Here is a 22,500-nt window from a genome sequence, read left to right on the forward strand (position 1 = left end):
TGGATTTGTTTTTTTTCCCCAATACTGTCTGAGCAGGCGAGTCTGGCTTGTAGTTGTACTCTGACATGAAAAGTGAGCGTGTTATGATTTGTTTTCTCAGACAGGTCATTTTAAGTATAGGGATCGAGATAGTAGAGGCGAAACACTGTGGTTTGTGTGTTTTCGAAGCCTGAGAGAGGGACAAATTGCAGGGGTGTCATCAACATTTACTGTCCTCACAGCACGACACACACTTATTATCCACCTCGAGATGTAGATGTGAAGCGATTTCAGTAGAGCTTACTTTTTTACTGTTTGAATCTGTGCACTTCTTTTCCAGATTTTTTTTTTTAAGAGTAGTCCTGGATTTTTTATGTATTTATTTATTAGAGCAACTCCTTAAAAGCAAAGTTTAATGATTTTGAGAAGTCGATTGTGACGCACACTTTTTTAAGCAAAAATTTTTTTCAGTATGGAATCTTGGTATATTTGGTCTTTAAGTTGCGATTACATCATGACACTCACGAAAAAAAAAAAAATGCATAGTTTCTAGCATTTTTGTTCCATTGCTCACTTTGTGATCTCTGTAATTCGATTTTCATTGGCATTCCAGCAGAAATCATTCAATAGCTTCAGTACACAGCGTACAAACGTATAAGTCGAGCATGTTATTGTTACTTTTGACCAGTAAGTGGTGCTGGAACGAAAATTGTCACATCGCCTGAGGTCACGGTCCTGAAGTCGCCTACCAAATTTTGTGTGCGTGTGCAAAGTTCTTGCTGAGATACAGCCTCGCTTCCTGTTTGGCTGTCAGATTTGTTGACGCGTCATGAGCGAACCGTTTGGTGTATTCCGAACTCTTTCGATAATTTTTGTCCAGGTTGGTCTGAATATGAAACTGGACAAATTGGACTAAATTTGTAGGAGGAGTAGCGAAAAAATCCAGAAAATCTTAATTAGGCGGGAATTGACATCATAGCGTTTTCTTCTTCTTCTTTACTTTACGAGGAGGAATATTGACGTTGTTGTTTTCTATACTGCTATAAACCATAAAAATTAATCCATTATTTTTTTTAAAAATGTTATTTAATATGCGATATTCAAGACTTTAGACTGTGCTTCTACTTTACACCCAGTCCTTGCCCTCTTGCCCTTTGCACTCCGCTGAGTAGCTACAGTAAATGACCGTTTATTCAGTTTTGGGCTCATTTACACCTTTTTAGCAGCTTGTCTCCTTTCATGATGTAATCAGATCTGATCCTCGACTGGCGCCGTTACTATAGAGCCAATTAGACTGGAGTGCAGCTTGTTCGCTTCCCATCTCCTACTCTAAAGCCCGGAATTGTTTAAGGTCAGCGTGATTTGGTTTTCCGTCCCCTCTCTGCAGTCTTTTAGCTGGTGTGTAATTACAGGATTTTCATCTCTTCTCTAACACAATCATTTGGCCTTGTTGTTTTTTTTTCCCCGCCAGAGCGTCGAGTGTGCGACTCACTAGTGCCTTTTTTTTTCTACTCTGTATTTTGGATATGTTCTCTCTGGACCACTTCAGAAATGATTCATTGACCATTTAGAGTGCCCCCTGTAGTGTTTGAACTCGTCCATACTCCTCTGTTTACATTTCTCCATCCTCCCTCTCCAAATCACGTTTCTGCACGATACCATTTCGTACAAGGATCACGGACTAAACCGTGAAAGGGATGACCTTCTCACAGTTCTCGCCTTTTTTGTTCTCAGGCTCTGAGGGCGGAGCTAAAGGACAGGGAGCACGTCGTGGTCAGCGCGTTGGACCAGGCACGCATGTTCCTGGCTGATCAGCCAATCGAGGGGCCTGAAGAACCACGCAAGAACCTGCAACCAAAAACAGGTGAGAGCTTCATCTATACCAGGCGTATTTAATTAAATGGGTAAATTCTATTTACATAAAATTGATTGATTTTATAAAGGAACCACACCACTGAGTGGCAACAACAGTTACCTTTTTAATGATTAGTTTATGGTTACAAAGACAACATCTCAGTGTTCTGTAGTGATCGATTTTTCACGTCATCACTTTTGGCTCAAGCACGGACTCTGTTTTTGAAGTTGACACATTTGTCCATTCTTCCTTAAGCATTATGTTTCAGCAACTGCTTTGAGTTGAATTTGAAGAATTGGTCTCGCACTAGCAAACATTTATCCACAGATTAGCACTAAGCCCAGCCAACATGTTTTTTTGAACGATTAACTTGCCTGGCTTAATCGGGATAGAAGATGATCTCCTGACCTTCTAAAACCCTCCTCCTTGTCTTCTTTGAGAAAACGTGTTTCTAGGCACTCTTTATTATTAGAGATGCTGTTCCAGGCCTGAGACAGTGCGCTCTCCCTGACTAAAAATGACAAATTGTTGGAGAAACTTTTTTTTTTTTTAAAAAAGCGATGCGTCTGGCATGTGAAGCCAGATATAAATATTTTATCTGGGTTGCAGAGGCCGGTAGGTATGTGCTGGATTTTTACCCTTTGATTTGCCTCTCTGAAGGACACGCATCACATTTGGTGTGTGTACACTCTCTGGTTTTGACAGTCTCTCAGGGCGAAGTGTTTGATGTAACTTTAGTCGAGCATGTGATGGATCTTGGGATTTTTGCTGTCTGTACTAGTGTAGCCCTTCTGAGTAGAACCAGCACAAATCTCCGGACATGCTCTTAGGGAGATGTCAAATAACACAGCAAGTGTGTCTGTGTGTGTGTGTTATCTGTCACACAGATCAGGAATGATTCAGATGTGAGCTCGCCGGCTCGGCATTTATTAACGATGTAGTGTTAAACCGCGAAATGCAATCAAAACGAGCGTTCTAACAGTATTCGCGATATTGTATAAACAACAATTTTCTAAGCAATTAATGGATTTCACGAGCACAGGCATCTAATTATTTGCCGTGCTGATTCTTGCCCTTTAAATGTCACATTTCAGGCGGAGGTAAGCTACTTACAAACTTCCGAGCTGAACCGGCATCAGGCGGGAAAATTAGGACAGTAGACGGGGCTTATAAGGTCAAGCCTTCAGGAATGTGCCGGTGTTGTGATGTGCTATAGGTTTTCAGCAAGGTCAAGTGTTTTGTATATAAATTAGGACGAGGGTACTCACGTCTGGAAGTCGCTCTGGATAAGGGCATCTGCCAAATGCCGTAAATGTAAATTTACGATACGTGGTCTATTTAGTTTGACGGCTAGAATAGACGCCTCTGCATCATTTGGTCAGTGTACATCTGAGCATTCAACATGCCTGGGGTGTGATTTTGCAAATCTCTGTTTTTAAGGATTTTACAATCAAAGTTACAGCCATTTTGATGGACTTTGGCGCAAGCAGTCATGTCACTTGACAGACAAAACTTTAGTTCAACTTTAGTTCAACTTTAGTTCAACTTTAGTTCAACTTTGATGCTTTGTCCAACAAAAGCACAGCTAGCTTGGCGGCAACCACTCAAACAGGTTTCCAAGCAAAGTAGATTTCTCACGAACTTGCCAACTTGGTATTGGACAATTCTTTGCTTCAGTCTCACTAAATTAATAGTCACAACTGCAGGAACCTTTAGAGGGCTTGGGAACTGTAGACACCAGAAACTTTTACAGGAATTCAAGAGTTTGAGGCATTTTTCCATCATAGGAATTTTTTCAGAAACTCAAGAACTTTTGACGTTTTTCCAACCTGAAAGAACTCTGAAACGTTAGGCTCGTTTTACCAGAAGATCTTTTACTGGAACTCAGAAACATTAGGCAAGAATCCATTACAAATATTTTTACAGGAACTTGGGAGTTGTAGGTATGTTTCCACTGGAGAAACTTTTGGCATTTGTCATTGGAGGAAGGTTTTACACCAACTTATGAACTATGAACATGTTTCCATCATATAAACTTTTGCAGAAACATGTAGGCACGTTTACAGGAACTGTATGCATGTTTCCAGCACAGAAACCTGCAGGAACTGGAGGTTCGTTTCCACCAGAGGATCTTTTACAGGGACTCCAGACCTTTAGGCACATTTCATACCACAAACTCGGGATCTTTAGACACATTCCACACCACCACATCATCTTTTACAGTATCTCAGGAACTGTAGGCATCAGTCCATCAAAGGAACTTTTACAGGAACCTGGGAACTGTGTGTTTTTTTTTTTGTTTGTTTGTTTTTTTTGTGTGCATCTTTCCACCTGAGAACCTTACAGAAACTTGGAAAGTTAAGACTTGTTTCCATCAAAAAAAAAAAAAAAAAACATTTAAAGGAACTGTAGTCTGGAATTGTAGGTATGTTTGTTTCTACCCCATAAAATGTCAGACTCATTTCCACTACAGAAACCTTTACAGGAACTCAGGCACTTTTGGCATGTTCCCACTGGATGACGTTTAATAGGAACATTAGGCACATTTCCACCAAGGAATCATTTATGAGAACTTTATCCTTCTTTCCACCAAAGGAACTTTTACAGGAACCCGGGAACTTTAGGCATGCTTCCACCAGGATAGCTGGGCTGACATTAAGTGGGCTCTAGTTTCTGAAACCTAAAAACCAGGAACTATTTGGATGGAGGTAGCTGTAGCCGTGCATTGTTGAATGACCAATCCTTATCGAAAGGATGCTTGGTGAAAAAGCAAGTTTTTTTTCTGAATGGCTAACCCTCTTACCCACCAATTTTGAAAACCTTCAAGCTTGTCTTCTATCAGCTGTTGCTCAGCACGAGCTGAAAAGCAGGACATTTCCATCAAGCTCTTGTTTCACATAAGCAGTGACTCATCACGGGGTGATGTTTCTAGTGACATGCTGCTTGCACAAGGCAACACAAGACTTGAAGTGAGAAACTGTGCTCCATTTGCATGCAGCTGGGTTAAAAACTTTCAATATTCCCAGCACTGTATTTGTGTAATGAATAAAAATAACAACACGCTTTCAATCTGAATTTCCCCGCATGGTTCCTGTGTCACTGTGCCACTGAAATGGTCTAAATGTTGTGCAGTTCGGCAACTTCTGCAAACCTAAGCAGAGGTCTTTTTCCTCACGGAGTTCTGGAACCATAGCGGAAATACATCTAGTATATTTTCTCTATCGCTAGCTTTGCACCGTGCACAACAGTTCCAAATGGAGGTTTTTAGGACTATAATATGCATTATTTACACTTGGTTATGATCCTTCAGAAATGCTGATGTTTTGGTTTCATCTTGTAATGAGACTAGTTTATTATTTATGGTGGTTCTTCTGCTTCTCATCTGATATCCAGAGCAGCCATTTGCAACTTTGTGTACGAGTTCAGGAAAAAGTCATTACCACCGCAAGTGCCTTTTCGTTAAACCGAGGCAGATTAGAGCTACCGGCCGCCTCCTTCCTGTTGCCAGTACTCTGTGTTCGAACACCAGCTGCATTAACGACAGCAACTAAACACCTTGACGTGTAATCACCGGGGATAGACAGATGCTCCCTGATGCATATTTGCCAGTAGAACCCATATAGAAACGCGTATATTGTTCACATTCAGAGGTCTGAAACTACCAAGTCCTTCAATTCCTGAGGACTGATCATGACTTTATAAAGCCTGTTGTGTCTTCACCCTTGACGAAAGTTAATGACAAAAAGTCCTTGGGTGTTGGTTATATAACACAGCCTGTATTGTTTGTCTCATCTTAGTTCTTGCTCGAAGTTGTGTTTAAATGTGACTAGATGGAGGTCTGTAACGAAGCTAAAAGTTAAACGCTCGCTGAATCGTTATAGTCGCCACCACTTTAATAAACTTTACTAAAGCTACTAAACTCTTTTATTGTTTACAATTGTTACTCAGGTTTATAAAAAAAAATGAACAATCCACTGAAGCGCCAATATGTAGTAGAATAAATAAAGATTATGACTCCATTTCTTCATTTCTCCATTTCTGAAGAAGGAGTAAGCGGTAGAAGATGGATGGATGGATGGACTCCATTTCTGGAGGGACTCATTTTTGTTGTTAATCACTGGTTGATGTTGAGTCTTGCTTGACGGTCAATGTTGAAGCATTCTAGTACTAAACCTAAAGCAAGTTCATTGCCTTTTCCATTCAGTTAAAACATCTCGTTGCATTGCCGTTTGGGCAGTAGACCAACTTTTAAGTGTACCATGAAAAACTTTGGAAAGTATTTTAAGGTTTATATAACTGGTGCTTAGCCTTGATTTGAAAGTTTAGATCCAGTTTGGCCCGAGTCGAAACCACAGGGGTCCTGATCCGCTCAGCTCTACTTTTCTCAAAGCTGTGCTTGAGTCAAGGTCAACTTCAACAACATTCTGCCTGGAGTGAGCAACAGTAATGAACTAGTAACGGTTCCTCTGGAGAACCTAGGGTCTGACCTGAGGCTTGCAGTTCGCTTTGATTTAGTCTGAACTATTCCTGTCTTGTATATTGAACCAGTGACCCTGACCAAGACTGCATGGTTACTACCCACTGGGGAGTTTTGCTGGGGTTATGGCCTTGTGTAGAATGTTTCGATTTTGCACGTTTTATAGTGCACGGGCGAAATAACAAAATCAGGTATGACTGAATCTTTATTTACAGCACTCTATTCAGTTTTTACACCTCCAACCAGCCAATACATCGCCTCCCGGCCATAACTACCAAATTGGTATTTTTAATAAGCGATATATGTCTTCATACCACTCACAGTTGCACAGCAGTCAAGGGTCTTTTTGTCCTTGGGACTTTAATATGCAAATTGTCCTGTCAGATATTTGCCAGTGAAATTTAAATGTATGTGATTTTAGATGTTTAACATTCATTCATTCATCTTCAGTAAGAGCTTTATCCTGGCCAGGGTTGCAGTGGGTCCAGACTCTATCCCTATGAGAGCCTATGGGTGTAAGGAACACCAGTCCATCACTTGGGCATCTAATATCGAACGTTGTAATTCCACGAGCTGCGCTTTTGTGGTATTTCTTTCTTTACTATAAGAAACATCATATAGTGGAGGAAATCCCTTGACGAGAGATGACGGCTGGATAGTCGTCAAGCCGACTCTCCGGCAAGGCCGAATTTCTGACAGTAGTATCACCTCGAGCACTTCTAATCCTCTGATACAAATCTGACCCATATGCCAGGAAACAGATTACTGCCATTTCTCAGATCTTTCAATGACTTGAAAGATGAAGATCCTCAGGTCTTCAGTACCGCACCACCTCTCAGCCGTGCCCCAGGCCAGTTCCTTCCCTAACAGCGCTCTCCCTTTAATCCCCCCCAAACAGCTTTCAGGCTGGTCGATAGATTCAGGAGCAAATTTCAAGGATGCTCAGCTGCACAGCTTGAGGCTTCCAAGCGCGCTGAAAACAGTGACGATATGTTCCCTCTTTTAGTCCTTCCTAAATAGATTTTATGCTTGGCAGGGGATTCAGAAGTGAAACAAAAGCTTTCAAATGACGAAATGTTGTGCATCCCAGTTCGTTTGAAAACATTAATAATGGAATTCCTCATTAATCCTTTTAACGAATCTTTTTTTCTGGGTGTTAATCAGGTAACTAGGCCAAGGAAAGGCTTGAAAAAATAAGCGATCTAGTGGTTTTAAGGTGGAAGGTGTTTGTCCAAAGCATAAAAAAAGTGATGATGAATATACTGTACAGCGGCCTTCAGGTTTCCAAGTGCGTCAAAATGGCCGCCACTGAAAATGAAGATAAATACCTTATTTTTTTTAACTCCTTCCTTGTTGGTGGATTACATGTTTCTGAGGCAAATCCTTTCTAATTTGCTTTCTATTGAGATCTATCGAGATCCGCTGGCCACGGTATGTACAAAGTATGAATAATTGGTCACTTCCCTATCTTCATTAGAAGTTTTGCCCTTTCGATGTAAAGTGCATGGTCCCAATCTTGCATAAGCTCCTGCCAAAGAATAAAGCTTTACCCTTTCCAATGATCTCACTTCAGTGCTCTCTTTTAGTCTGGGGCCCAAATCGCCTGATACTTATCATGTATTTTTCTGGCCCCAAGCTTCTGAATCTTCAAGGTTGTAATCCACACTTTTGTTTATGTCCATATCTGGGGACTCTCTTCTGACAGATCAACTTTTCGGACTTTTGGACACCGAGACTTGGTGAGATTTTTGGAGCAAGCAAGCTAAAAGTGAAGAGTTTTGTTAAAAGTAAAGAAGTCAGAGTCGAGTAAACTTTTTATTTTTTCCAACAGTCTTTGGTTGAGAAGTTGTGTACTGAGTGAGCTGGACTCCTCCTGTGAAATTAGGCAGTCTTTGATGGTGTTTAGTTACGAAATGAGGAGAATCTCTAGTATAAGCTAGAAGTAGACATAAAAGCTAAAGTTTGCCTTTTCACGTTGTGCATAGCAGTCAAGCAAAGGCTAATCGTGTGATCACTGTCCACTGTGCTAGCTCCATGGGAGCTTGGCACATATCAGGTTATACAGTCCCAATTCTTGCTGCTTGCACTGGTCCGTTAGTTCTCTTTGAAAGTTTCCTGGGACTTGGACATTGGCTTTGAGGAGTACTTACCATCTCTTTCATTTTCCTCTCCTCTTAGAGTTGTCTCCAGAGGAGAAGGCCCAGCGGGTCGCGAGGGCAATCCGAAAGCAGGCAGCCGAGGTGCGCGAGCGCTGGGAGAGGCTGCTCGGACACGTAGGAGGTTGGCACGAGCAGGTGGAACGCTCCCTGGAGAAACTCCAGGACTTGCAGAGCGCCATGGACCAGTTGGACGTGCACCTGAGCCGACCTGAGGAGGTCAAAGGCCGTTGGCAGCCTGTCGGGGACCTGCTCATCGACTCGCTGCAGGACCACATCGAAAAAACCACGGTGAGTGATCGTGAATGGATACAGATAAGTAGCGACAAACTTTTTGGATCGCCACAGCTGTATTCTGTAAGAAGTGTTCTATACATATGTACCAACCAAAGGGGGCAAAATTGTAAGTAAGCAAAAAGGATCATTAAAAGATTTGAAACACACGCTGTTTTGTTCAGGTCCCAGACATCATGTAGATCTGTTGATGTATTGCAGTACATATCCATCTGTTCCTCATTAGTCAGAAGCAGTGCATTTGAGAACATATGGGGGCAGATTTACTTCGAAAAGCACCGTTCAGATCACTTCTTGCGATGGTGGAGGTGGCCGTTTTAGCGGGTGGTCAACTAAAAACATACATGCAAATGAACGCAGGTGCACTTTGCCTAATTAGTATTTGGCAGCATTAAGTAAGCTCTTGTTTTGTGCATGTCTTTCTGTCAGCAAACAAACAGCATGAAGCGCTGCACACCTGGGTGTTAAAAAAAACAAACAAACACGTATTTTAAAAGTGGACTCCACGATTTTAAAGTACAAATTCTGTTTGTAGTGTTTGGCAAAAGCTTTGTTTAAAGGTTTATAAGCTGTTGGGTGGGGAATGGGAAGACTCCCCGAAATGAAAGAAAGGAGAAACACAAACATCAGTGTGACTTTGGAGAGCTGTATGTATTTGAATGTTGCGTTTAAAAAAAAAAAATTAAAAAAAAGCTAGCTTCAACTAATCCCAGCTAATTATACCTTATAATTTCCAGCTGGCGAGATGAGATTAACACGCTATGAGTTACGTCTATAACGCCATTTCAAAATTAGCATCAGTCACTTTTAAACGGATTTTCATCCATGTGATGTTTATTTTTTTGTAATAGTTCACAACATAAATAATAAACAGAGCGTTCAGGGAGGGGTTGCTTCATGCATGTTCATGCATATTCATAGTTCCATATGCATTCTTTATAAGGCTAAAGGTGTAGATTTGTGCCTTGGAAGTTCAAAATGTATGTATTAGAGTTTATTATTCACATTGCCCCTTCAAGGACGCTTTAAATTTTGTGTTCTGAGACTCGTCATGTCGACCCGAGAGCATCGACGCTGACCCGTTAGTTTGAGTTGAAACCAGTGAACGCACTCATCAGTCCTAATAAACGTGCTTTCAGAGTCAGCCGCTCACATCCGAGACACTTCAGCCCACATGGGGTCAAAGGTCATCCAATTAGGAAGTACTTTATTTATTCATTTCGTTTTATAGACCTTCGGGTTATCATTAGCTGTCTGACCTCCGTCACTTGGATAACCACGAATAGCGGTTGAAAGCAGTCGTTCCCTCGCCCGCCCTGCTTTATTTTGTTTCATTTTGCGTTTGGTTGCAGTTTTTGCTGCTAAACATGGCACCACCAGCTTTTACGTTTAAGGGAGCAGTTAGTTTTTCACATGGGTGAGGGGTGTTGGATAAAAATAAAATAAAAACTGTATCATGTGTTTAATCATGTGTTGCCTTTGTTTTCTGTTGTTTTTCATTTGAAGCTCTAAAACTATTTAGTATGAGATATACACAAACAGAAGAAATCAGGATGGGGGTAAATACTTTTTCACAAAACAAGTATAATTGTGTGTGTGTGTGTGTGTGTAGGCGTTCCGAGATGAGGTGGCGCCACTGAAGCAGGAGATGTTGGCGGTGAACGTGTTGGCGAGTGAATTGGCTCCTCTGGATGTGCAACTTTCCTCCACCACCAGCAGACAACTGGACAGCCTGAACACGCGCTGGAACTTACTACAGGTACACACACACACACACACACACACACACACACACACACACCTCTCCTCTTGTGTGGTTTTTGACCTTCTTTTTCACCGTCCTTATTTTCCTCATTTCTTGTTTTGTCATCACTTGTGTGCCCTTCATCCATTTCTCCATTCATACATCACAGTTTGAATATAAATTATCTCTCTCTCTCTCACACACACTCACACACACACACACACACACACACACACTCTCACACATTATCGCTATCTTTCTGTCTCTCTCTCCACCCATCCTTCATCATCATCTGTCTGAAGGTCGGTGTCTGGCTCACCACCAGCTGAGTGTGTGTGTGGAAATTGATGTAGTTAACAGTGGAACTGTGTGTGTGTGTGTGTGTAATGAGAGGTGAGATGGTAATTTAGTTGGTCATTAGGAGATGCAGTTGTAAATGTGACAGCAGCACAGATACATGTGTGTGTGTGTGTGTGTGTGTGTGTGTGTGTGTGTGTGTGTGTTTGTCCACACTGGTGCTCCACACACAAGTGAATTTTTCCTGATTATTAAGAGATGTTTAGGTCTTTTTCAGCTTTCTTTATCTAACCGTAATGTAATGGTTTGAATATTTTGGACTAAAAACTGAAAATAAACAACACATGAGCTTAATCCATTCTGCATGCTGTAATATACTGTGACCTGGTGAGTTACACACTCTCTCTCTCTCCCTCTCTCTGTCGCTCTCTCTCTCGCTCTCTCACCCCCTCAATCACTCCCGCGCGCTCTCTCTCTCTCTCTCTCCCTCTCTCTGTCGCTCTCTCACCCCCTCACTCCCCCCCCCCCCTCTCTCTGTCTGTCTATCTATCTGCCTGTCTCTTTCTGTCTGTCTGTCTATCTCTGTCTGTCTATCTCTGTCTGTCTGTCTTTCTATCTACCTGTCTGTCTGTCTGTCTATCTATCTATCTGTCTGTCTGTCTGTCTGTCTACTGTATCCATCTATCTATTACTTCTCTCATTCTTGTTCTCTTTCTCTCTCTTTCTTTTCCTTTCTCTCTCTCTAGGCAGCAATCGAGGAGAGATTGAGGCTCCTACAGGAAGCTCACAGAGACTTTGGACCCTCATCACAGCACTTCCTCTCCAGTATGTCTCTTTCGCTCGCTTGCTCTCTCTCACACACACACACACACACACACACACACACACACACACACACACTTAGTTAATGCCGTTTTTTTAGGTTTGTGAGTGGGGCTCCTGTATGCATTAATTGTAATGGCAGTGAAGCAAATTGAATTCTTTTGAAAATAACATATGAACCGAAAATAAACCAGAGTAGGTCCTGAGATGCATGTAACAATGCTATCTTTTCATCTTCCCGTGGTCAGAAATAGGCAGGATCCTGAATTGTTTGTTTATTAATACGCAAAATAGACACACCAGATACACGTGTAGATTTCACCTGCAACCCGTGTTTTTACAGACCTCGTCAAGTTCCTTACACACCCAAACCAACACCTTTACTAAATCAGGGCCAGAGTGTGTGAGACCTCGCTGATAAGGTGACACGACAAACAGAAAAACTAGAAGGCCGTGCGTTCAAATCCCATAAAATCACTTCTGAACAAATGCAAATGAATAAACAGGAACGGGGAAGTTTATTAGCCGTTAAGGTAAGTGTAAGTGCGTGCATTCAGATCATATCCGTCCGGCCGTGTTTTTTTTTTTTTGTATGTTGTTGTTGTTGTTGTTGTTCATTTCCAGGGAGGTTTTATCACAGATTTTTTTGGAAAGGCACAGTTAGCACTCTGTAAAGCTCTCTCTGTCGCTCTCCCAGAACACACAAACTCCATTAGAGAGGCTTTGACAATGAATAATTCAGAGGTTAATTAATCCACCGTCTTCATGTCTCCTCTGCTTCCGTCCGTCCGATCATCTCCGCACGATCTCATTTCCTAAATGGTCCTGGTGTTAGTGATGCTACTCACACAGTAATTTTAGTGGGGGGGGGGGGCAGACTAAAATTAGTCTTCACGTAGACAGGAATTCTTCGTGATGTTGAATATACATGTCCAGCAGTTCCTTCTCATTAACGGTGCGTGAGAAGAAGGACGGCTATGTCCACACCCACGTCACCCTTTACTCCTGCCGTGTAATCACTCCGAGCAGGTGTTCGTTAACTCCGCGTCGCTTGACTCTGACGCTCTTGACTCCGTGCTGTCATTGGCTGCCGCGATCGCTGTGTCTTTTTTCCGTTCGGCTTAAAAGCAGCATTCCAGGAGTAAAGACACTACCGATTCTGATACGCTGGGATGAGATGAAAGGGCAGCGAAAGCTTCTCGGATTCTCTCCTGGCTCTCAGCAGGAAAGCACAGCTGTTTGGATTTGCATTTTAAAATTGTGCTCATCATCATCTGCACCACTGCTGGTGCTCCAAGCGGATGGAGAGCTATGCAGTGCCATCTTCCTGTCTTGTATACACACTATATGGCCACATGAAGATAGACACCTGACCATCACACTCGTCTGTGGTTCTTCCTCAAACTGTTGCCACAGACTTGAAAGCACAATCGTATTGAACGTCTTTACATGCTGTAGCCTTACAGTTTCTTTTCAATGGAACTCAAACTTGTTCCAGCATGACCATGCCCCTGTGCACAAAGCACAGAGCTCCATGAAGACATGGTTTGCCATGGTTGGACGTGAAGAACTCGAGTGTCCTGCACCTCAACCCCAACTCTGGAACTCTGACTGCGCCCTGCCTGACCTCACTAATGCTCTTGTATCTGAATGAACAAAAAATCCACACATCCATGCGATTCACCCTATTGGAAAGCCTTCCCAGAAGAGTGGCGCTTATCATAACAGGAAAGAGGAACAACATCTGGAATCGCATGTTCAGAAAGCACACGTGGGTGTGATCGTCTGGGCATCCATATACTGTACATTTGGCCATACCGTGTGCCAAATGTGAGCCAGAAATGACTAATCATGATCTCAGGGTCTGCAGTTAGTCCTTATTGAACCCCAAAATGATTCGACACTGAGTCACGAGACCCTCGCTTGTAGCCACGGTCGTTGTCCCATTATACGAGGAGCACCGTCTACTTTATAAAACACTCCATAAACGGACAGCGCTTGTTACGACCGTGAAGTCAAACCTGAGCGAAAGAAAGAAACGGTCTGAAGAGCGTCGGAGGTGAGGTGACGAGACGCGTCCTGCCGTCTTTGGATAGCGTTCGGAAACGATATCCCTTCACCACAGCTTTGCTTGATGTTTCGGTAACTCGCACCTGTCGGCCAAGCCTAGCAGCGATTGAAGTCAGCACCGAACCCCGACTCCTCCCCGATGATCCCCAGAGGTGATTCTGGTATCGGTGTCACCGTGGAAACCAGGTCAGCCGTGCCTAGGAACCGAAAATATAATTAGCTGAAGCTCTCGGTCTCTTGCGCCGGTTGTGTATCGGAATAAAATCAACAAAAGTTGTTAATGAACGGATTAATGGGCCGAGGTTCTTTCACCGCTAATGAAGCGCCTTTTGAGGTTCTATAAATCAACACCAATGTGAAAGTTGTTTTAATGAAGTGTGTGTGTGTGTGTGTGTGTGTGTGTGTGTGTGTCCACAGCTTCAGTCCAGATGCCCTGGCAGAGAGCAGTATCCCAGAATAAAGTGCCCTACTACATCAAGTAAGTGTCACTGATGTACATGTACACTCTCACACAGAGAGAGAGAGAGAGAGAGAGAGAGAGAATGTGCCGGTTCATAACTCTGATGCCCGGCTCTATTAGCCGAGTTTATGAACGGGAACAAAGTCCTCCAGCTGGATTCTGTTTCGAGTCCATCTTCTGGTCTGGAGACATGGAGATCATATCTCCAGAATGTGCCGCTGTGCTGTGCAGTTTTTGGTTTTGTCCCCAGCTGGCTGTTTAGAAAACATTTTGTTTTCTGATTCTGACGACGTTTGTTTACTTTTTAGTTTCTGGTCATAGTTTAGCCGTTGATCTAAACCTGAAAATCTGATTTGAGAAGCTATTTAGTATTTGACTTCATTTCATTTCACTATAAATGAGCCTATAACGTATGAAGTGAAGGGGGGGGGTGCTGTTCTGGGAAAATAGTCAATAACAGGGTGGTGTGGTTCGGACATCACGGACATCGCGTTTGCTTGTTTTTCCTTAACGGTGTCGGTAATTCCAGACTGTATATGAAAAGCAAAGTTTTTTCAAATTTCTTCAGCCCTAACCTAGTGACCGAGGAGATGTTACGAAGGAGAGAGACCGCGAGAGAGGTCCAGTGACGCAAATCCGGGAGAGAAATTCAGAATGTTATTGGCGCCAGTGTCTCTTCCGTCACTTTTACCAACTTCTCACACGTTTTTTCCTGCGTCAGCGCCGACTTTCACGCTCCGCGGAGCCGCGGACGAGGTGATCGCCGAGTAGGAGATTTAAGACCGCTGCAAGAAACAAGGGAGGAGGTGGAAAGAGAAAAGCGAGTCTGAAAGACAGGGAGATGTGTCTCTCTGGACACCTGGGTCGTGTGTGTGAGGGATTTTTGCCCACTTGCTTGGCACATGAAGGGAGAGGAGATAAAAGCGAGCGGGAAAGAAGTCAACACCAGCTGTGTGTGTGTGTGTGAGTGAGTGTGTGAATGATGAGTCACATAGCTGCCAAATCGACGTCTCTCGGCAGACCTGGCTGACGGCAGCCATATGGTCAATCACTTGGCCATCAATAAATGCATGCGCCACCTTTCTGTACACCTTTCAGCGCTGCACTTCTTCACGGTTTTGGGGATAATTCCTGAATTGTAAACCCCTCCAGCCCCCCACCCCACCCACACGCTTCTCCGCTTCCTAATTAAAACTCGCTGGCCTCCTGCTGACTGGGATGCAGGGTAACCAGGACCTGTGTAATGTTCAAGGCTTACATGAGTCTCGCAGCAGGAAGTTGAAGGCAACAAGCTCCTGACTGACAGGTTAATTTCCCTGCTGTAAGTCCAGCGCGCAGGTCCGGCTGGACGACGAAACAGGAAGTTCAGAGACGAGACGAGAAAGACAACTCCTCTTTGACCTGGTGACTTTTTACAAGGCTCAGACTGTCAGGCCGATCACGAGACTGACACACACACGCACACATTCTCTCTCTCTCTCTCACGCTCTCTCTCTCTCTCGCTCTGATGTGTATCTACCCAAGCCTCCATTTCAGCACTGACTCATCCCTGCAGGGTTAAAAGGCTAAAAGCTCTGAGGCTGAATTCTTATTAAAAGCCTCATCGCTCAGTTTTGACATTTAACATTTATGAATATGATGTTAATATCCTCTCAGAAATCCCCAAAAGTATGAGTCAGATTAGTTGATTTTAGCTAAGTGACTAGCGTTAGCATTAATAAAGATGACTATAAATAAAAATCGCTTAAAATCCTCTCAGAAATCCTGCCAGATTAGCTGATTTTAGCTAAGTAACTAGTGAAAGCATCTGTAAATATGGATGTAAATATAAATCACTTAAAATCCTCTCAGAAATCCTGCCAGATTAGCTGATTTCGGCAGACGACAAGTGTTAGCATTGATAAGTATGAATATAAATTTTAAAAAATCATAAACTCCTCTCAGAAATCCTGTCAGATTAGCTCATTTTGGCTAGCTGTATAAGCGTGAATGAAAATGACTTAAAAATCCTTTTAGAAATCTTTTTTCAGATTAGCTGATGTATAGCTAGCTAGCATTAGCGGTCAGGATTATAAGCATTTATGAATAGAAACCTAAAAGTCCTCTTAGAACTCCTGTCAGATTAGCTGATTTATGCTAGCTAGCATTAGCAGGGATAATGATTAAACGTTCATGAATAGAAACCTAAAAGCTGAGGTTAGCTAGCTGGCTAATGTCTGGCTCAGATCTGCGTCATCTTTTTTTTTTTTTTTCCTTTTCCTTTTTCTTTTCTTTCAGAGTTGGCCTACTTCAAACTTCTAATGTGAACGTAGCCTAGTAGTTTTAATGGAAGAGGAGGTCTTCTAGAGTTTTCCCAGCACCATGTGGAGATAGAGAGCTCTTACTCTTACAACATTCTACCCAATGATAAGCAAATCTGAAGAGACTAAAACGGCAGTAGCTGAGAGAACGAGTCGTTAAAAGTGATTCAAGCTATTCATTAGACCGAATAAGCTCGCCACACTTATTTATGGCATTATTCTCAGTTAAGACAGAATGCATGTGGGTGGAAAAGAAAAAGAAACACCTCTTCCATTCACAGTCCCTGTACTGCCTCGGCTGACCTTTGACCCTACAGCATCTGCTTGAATTGTAGCTGTGCTCTGGGATTCTTAGTCTTTTTGCTAACATGGAGAAATGCACTTTTCATTCGTTTTTCATTCCTCTTGTGTGGGTGTGTGTGTGTTGTACGTTCACAGATGGAAACAGCAGCCCTATAATTTTGGCGAACATGGTGTGACTCACGGATTTCAGACCTACAGACGAAACCATGAATTTTGGATATAAACAGAAAAACTGAGAATCTTGGGAGAATATCGAAAACAAACAAGCAAGCAGCTAGCTTAGCTTAGCTTTCCAAGTTTTATTTTCTTTTGCCATATAACCAACTGCTGTACAGCACTTGGCTATATAGCTAGCAGTAACGCGCTATCAATGCACTCTGATGTGTATCTACAGTGTGAACGGAAAGGCCCAGCTAAACAGGACGTACTGGTACTCATCGTTTGTTTGTGCTAATTGCAGTAACACGGGCAATTACGGCGTGGATCAAAGACCGAGATCGGCCACGGATCTCAAACACACCACCCTTCGCAGGCGTCGTTTCTAATCTCCAGACTATACCGTAGCATCTGTAAGCGAGACAGGAAACGGTGAGCTGCGTTTTTGAGGAGCAGCAGGAGTTCAGCCTGGAGCTACTGACCTTAGGCACACACACACACGTTTCAGCCTACAAGCATGAAAAGAAATACTGCACTTCTGTACAATTCCATCCTGCCGATCACAATCCAGGCTGCTTGTGGCGCATTTGTGCATCATGCGTGTAATTACCGGAAAGGCGTTTGAACTCTTATCATTTATGAATATGGCTGAATAATCCTCTCAGAAATCCTGTCAGATTAGCTGATCTTTTGCTAGCGAAATATTGTTGAGTGGTGAGTATGAACATCAGTGAAAATCTAAAAGTTGGGACTAAAAGTCTTCTCAGAAATCCTGTCAGATTAGCTGCTTTCTGTTAACTCAATAGTATTAGCATTGCTTTGTGAACATGAACATCAGTGAAAATGACATATAGACTCAGATAGCCTGTTTAGCTTATTGTTTCGCTGATTTTAGATAACTGACTTGCATTTGCAGCAAAGACTGAACATTTACTAACATGATGTAAAAGCCTCTCTGACATCCTGTCAGATTAGCTCATTTTATCTAGCTTGCTAGTGATACCATTGACAAGTTTGAGCATGGTTCTAAATGACTTAATAGTCTCTCAGAAATCCTATCAGATTAGCTTATTTTAGCTCGCTGACTAGCGTTAGCTGTGAAAACTAGAAACATTTCTAAATATGATTTTAAATAGGCTCTCATGAATCCTGTCAGATTAGCTAATTTAGCTAGCATTTGCAGTGAACACTATGAACATCAGTGAAAACAACTTGAAATCCTGTCGGGTTAGCTGATTTTAGCTAATGGACTACAGTTATCCTTGAGTAGTATTGATATCTATGAATACGACTTAAAAATCCCGTCAGAAATCCTGTCAGGTTAGCTCACGTTAGCTAGCTGACTAGCAATAGCAGTGGAGACATGACAATTTATGAACATCACTTAAAAATCCTGTTATGTTAGCTGATTTTAGCTAACTGACTAGCGTTATCAATCAATATTACTAATATCGATGTATATGACTTAGAAATCCTGTCAGGTTAGCTCGTGTTAGCTAGCTGACTAGCATCAGCAGTGAATTCTATGAACATCAATGAAAACAACTTGAAATCCTGTCAGGTTAGTTGATTTCAGCTAACTGACCAGTGTTATCAATTGATATTATTAATATGTATATGACTTGTATCAGAAATCCTGTCAGCTTAGCTAGCTGGATAGCATGTTGCTCTTATTTACATATATAGCTTCAGCGATTGACATGTTTTTGGTGCAGAGATGGGCTTGACATCTACTTAGAGGAAATCTGACTGCACTGTCAAAACATGAGCGAGAGCTGCCATCTTTTCTCTCTGTCTCTCTCTCTCTCTCACTTCTTCCTCTCTCCATAGGAGGTCGGAATCACAAAACCTGTCACACACTGAGCAGAATTATTCATTTTGTCCCCGTTTCCTGTCAGTTGATCAAGCCGTGATGGCTGAGAGTGAGAGAGAGCGAGAGAGAGAGAGACACTGAATCGTCCTTATCTCAGAGTGTCACCTCCTGACTGTCTTTCTCTTGACGTTATTAGAGTTTGATGCGTCTCAGTGGGTTTTAATTCTCTCAATCTCGTCTCTGTTATTCTTTCTCTCTCTATCTCATATTGTTTCCTCTTGAGCAGCTGATTGTGTGTGTGTGTGTGTGTGTGTGTGTGTGTAAAACCTCCCTGTGGAGACTAAGAAGAGGATTACTGCTACAAATCCAGGCACAGTATTGTGACGCCACTTTTACATGCGACAGTTCAGTGTTTGGTGCTTGAATCTGTTTGATCTTGAACTCATTACTGTATAGCAGACAGCCGTTATTATTTATTATCATAATAATAATAGCTTTTTATTCATTTGAATAACTCAAAGATGCATTTCAGTAAGTGTAACAGTAATGTAACAGAACAGAGAAGACATAAGGTAATAGTTTAGATATGTACTAAACTCTCTCATCTCTTTGTCTTTCACTTTCTGTGTCTGGTTTTCTGTGTCTCCCTTTCCTGTTCTGTCTCTTATCTCTCTCTCTCTCTCTCTCTCTCCCTCTCATCTTTTTGTCGGTCTCTTTCTGTCTGTGTGTCTCTCTCACTCACTGTCTTTCTTTCTTTTACTTGTCTGTCTTTGTGTGTGTGTCTGTATCTCTTCGTCTCTCTCACTCTCATTCTCTGTGTCTCTCTCTTCTCTCTTGCTCTCTCTCTGTCTCTCTTCCTCTCTCTCCATTACATTTTGTGTCTGGTTTTCTAATTCACTCTCTTTCTTGGTTTGTCTCTCATCTCTTGGTCTGTTTCTGTGTGTGTCTCTCTCTCTATCTCTGTGTGTCTCTCCCTTGTCTTTTCTTGTCCCTCTTTGTGTGTGTCTGTATCTCTCTCTCTCTCTCTCTCTCTCTCTCAGTCATCAGACACAGACGACATGTTGGGATCATCCCAAAATGACCGAGCTCTACCATTCCCTCGGTGAGGCTTCTCAATATATACATTTTTTCGCTGTTTACTCTCCATCACACACACAAATGTAAACTTCCTCACTCACACTTTCTGTCTCAGCTCAATAAACATGTCCTCCCCGAGGACAGTTGACAGCCAATTACCAGCCAGAGAACACCTGCCCACACACACACACATACACCCACACTCCTCAGTGATGTCCAAGCAATCCACTCAAACACCTCACATTAGAAACGGAGTGCTAATTAGCAGAAATACTAATGACGGCTGTGCTAATGGACATCCTGAATACAGACAGGCATTCGATTGACGTGCAGCTCTCACACAGCGTGTGTGTGTGTGTGTGTGTGTGTGTGTGTGTTTTAAGGTAAGAGAGGTGTTTACACACGACTGATTTTCTTCCTGTCTGTTTGCAGCTGATCTCAATCACGTGCGATTCTCCGCCTACAGAACTGCCATGAAGATACGGCGACTACAGAAAGCGCTCTGCTGTAAGTGTGTGTGTGTGTGTGTGTGTGTGTGTGAGAGGGAGAGAAAGATTGCGAGATAGTATGTGTGTGTGTTTGTCTGCAGTAAAGTCTGTACTCATCCCATTTGTGTAACTCTTCAAAATCACGAGGTGACGTAAAAAGATCTGCACCAGAGCGCAAAAGTTTGCGCCCCCTTACCCGGCTTTATTTCGCAACAAATACGCACTTTTTTTTGTTTTTCTAGTATTGTGTTACCGCAAATGATTGTAGATAAACATTGCAGATAATTGATCGTGAAACCGAGCGCCAAACTAGTGAATTTTAAGATTATTAATAATTTTGAACACCAACATCAAACATGTAGGTGTTGACCCTTTAAGTCCGGGTTAAGGGCTGGTGTGTGTGTGTGTTGCAGTATTTGATTAGAGCTGCATGACCGCCTGTCTTTGCTCTCTCAGCCCAATTAACTCAGCCCAATTACCATCGCAAAGAACATCCGTGTGTGTGTGTGTACACTTGAGTGTGAAATGGAAGAGCAGTCTTCAGTGTGTTACTGCCAGCTCATCACCTCTTCTTGTTCCCTCATCCCCCTTTGCTTTTTGTTACTTTATTCGTGTGTGTGTGTATAAGAAAATTGAGACTTCCTAATTAAGAGTAACCAGGAAGTCCTGGCCACTATAGGCACTTGTTCTTCTTCTTCCCCTTCTGTCTGTCCTGATTGCTAACCCCGATGCTGTCTTCATGTCCCGTGTCTCCCTCAGTGGACCTGTTGGACCTGTCCGTCGCTCAGGCCATGTTCCAGCAGCACAAACTGAACGTCAACTCGGCTCAGCTTTGCGTCCCCGAGGTCATCAACTGTCTCACATCCGTCTACGACGACCTGGAGCAGGAGCACAAGGACCTGGTGAACGTGCCGCTCTGCGTCGACATGTGTCTCAACTGGCTCCTCAATGTCTACGACACGTACGCATCTACACACACTCACACACGCCCTGCACATCCTGTAGCAAAACTAGCCGATCGCAGCAGAACTTGCCGATTGTAGCAAAACTAGCCACTAGCCAATCGCTGTAAAACTAGCCAATCGCAGCCATTCGTAGCAAAACTAGCCAATCGCTGCAAAACTAGAAAATCGCAGACATTTGTAGCAAAACTAGCCAATCGCAGCCAATCCCTGCCAAACTAGCCAATTGCTGCAAAACTAGCCGATCGCTGCAAAACTAGAAAATCGCAGACATTTGTAGCAAAACTAGCCAATCGCAGCCAATCCCTGCCAAACTAGCCAATTGCTGTAAAACTAGCCAATTGCAGCCATCCATAGCAAAACTAGCCAATCGCAGCAAAACCCCCAATCTAGGCGAACCCTGTGAATTTGCTAATTTTTTTGGAATCCTGACGCAGTAAAGAGGACGTGTCATGTTTTCTAAGGATTCCCATGCAGTCTTAGATTCTACACATGTCAAGGATGACAAGAAAATTCTAATCTGTCCCCACTGAGACAAGTTAGTTCCTGCTCTCACTTATGTCAGTGATAAACACGCGTTCCGTCACCGGCTAGAAGTTAACAACACACAAGAAAAATAAAATAAATACGACTACCGAGAAACCAGACAGTGCAAACTCGTCCGTAGCCGCTACTATAGAAACGTCAAAGCTGTGATTTGAATCACAGCCGACTTCGGTCAGAGCTGCTGGGCTAGAAAATGAATCGACACCTTCTGACCAATCACAATCGAGAATTCAATAACTGGTCATCCAGCATCTTTCTTCGGTTTGTCGGTGGAGGTAACGCCGTACTCGTAAGTAATGGCGCCCCCCGGCATGTTTCTGTTTCTCACGTACTGTGTGTTGTGTGTAGGGGTCGCAGCGGGAAGATCCGGGTCCTGTCCATGAAGATAGGCCTGCTTTCGCTGTGTAAAGGTCACCTGGAGGAGAAATACAGATGTAAGCAGTCGCACAGTCACACTCACACACGCACACAAATACCCAGAAATAAAGAAATGACTTTAAACACAACGCAAATCATTCTGAATTAGGATCGTTTTGTTGTACAATTAATTTACTCTTATAGAGAAATGTTTCCCTTAATATTCCACTGATCAGCATGTAAAAGAAAAAAGACCACAAATCCCTCATCACTCTGATCTAATGTCCTTTTATCATTCAGCTTAAATAGTGAGTGATCAAAGTCCCTTAAACTTCAAATCCCAC

At 42.7% G+C, this 22,500-nt stretch overlaps 1 protein-coding gene across 6 annotated transcripts in view; it reads left to right on the forward strand.

The window, feature by feature from the left end:
- The window catches only part of utrn (utrophin), a 196,481-nt gene that overhangs the window by 131,665 nt on the left and 42,316 nt on the right, over window positions 1-22,500 (forward strand). For all 6 annotated transcript variants that reach the window (XM_017486812.3, XM_017486817.3, XM_017486815.3 and 3 more), the window contains 9 exons: window positions 1,714-1,843; window positions 8,490-8,758; window positions 10,374-10,520; window positions 11,549-11,627; window positions 14,112-14,172; window positions 19,767-19,828; window positions 20,236-20,310; window positions 21,051-21,252; window positions 22,148-22,233. In XM_017486812.3, the coding sequence (XP_017342301.1) occupies window positions 1,714-1,843; window positions 8,490-8,758; window positions 10,374-10,520; window positions 11,549-11,627; window positions 14,112-14,172; window positions 19,767-19,828; window positions 20,236-20,310; window positions 21,051-21,252; window positions 22,148-22,233 (1,111 nt within the window). The remainder of the gene's footprint in view (window positions 1-1,713; window positions 1,844-8,489; window positions 8,759-10,373; window positions 10,521-11,548; window positions 11,628-14,111; window positions 14,173-19,766; window positions 19,829-20,235; window positions 20,311-21,050; window positions 21,253-22,147; window positions 22,234-22,500) is intronic.

This window comes from Ictalurus punctatus, chromosome 15 (assembly GCF_001660625.3).
Source record: "Ictalurus punctatus breed USDA103 chromosome 15, Coco_2.0, whole genome shotgun sequence".
NCBI lineage: Eukaryota > Metazoa > Chordata > Actinopteri > Siluriformes > Ictaluridae > Ictalurus > Ictalurus punctatus.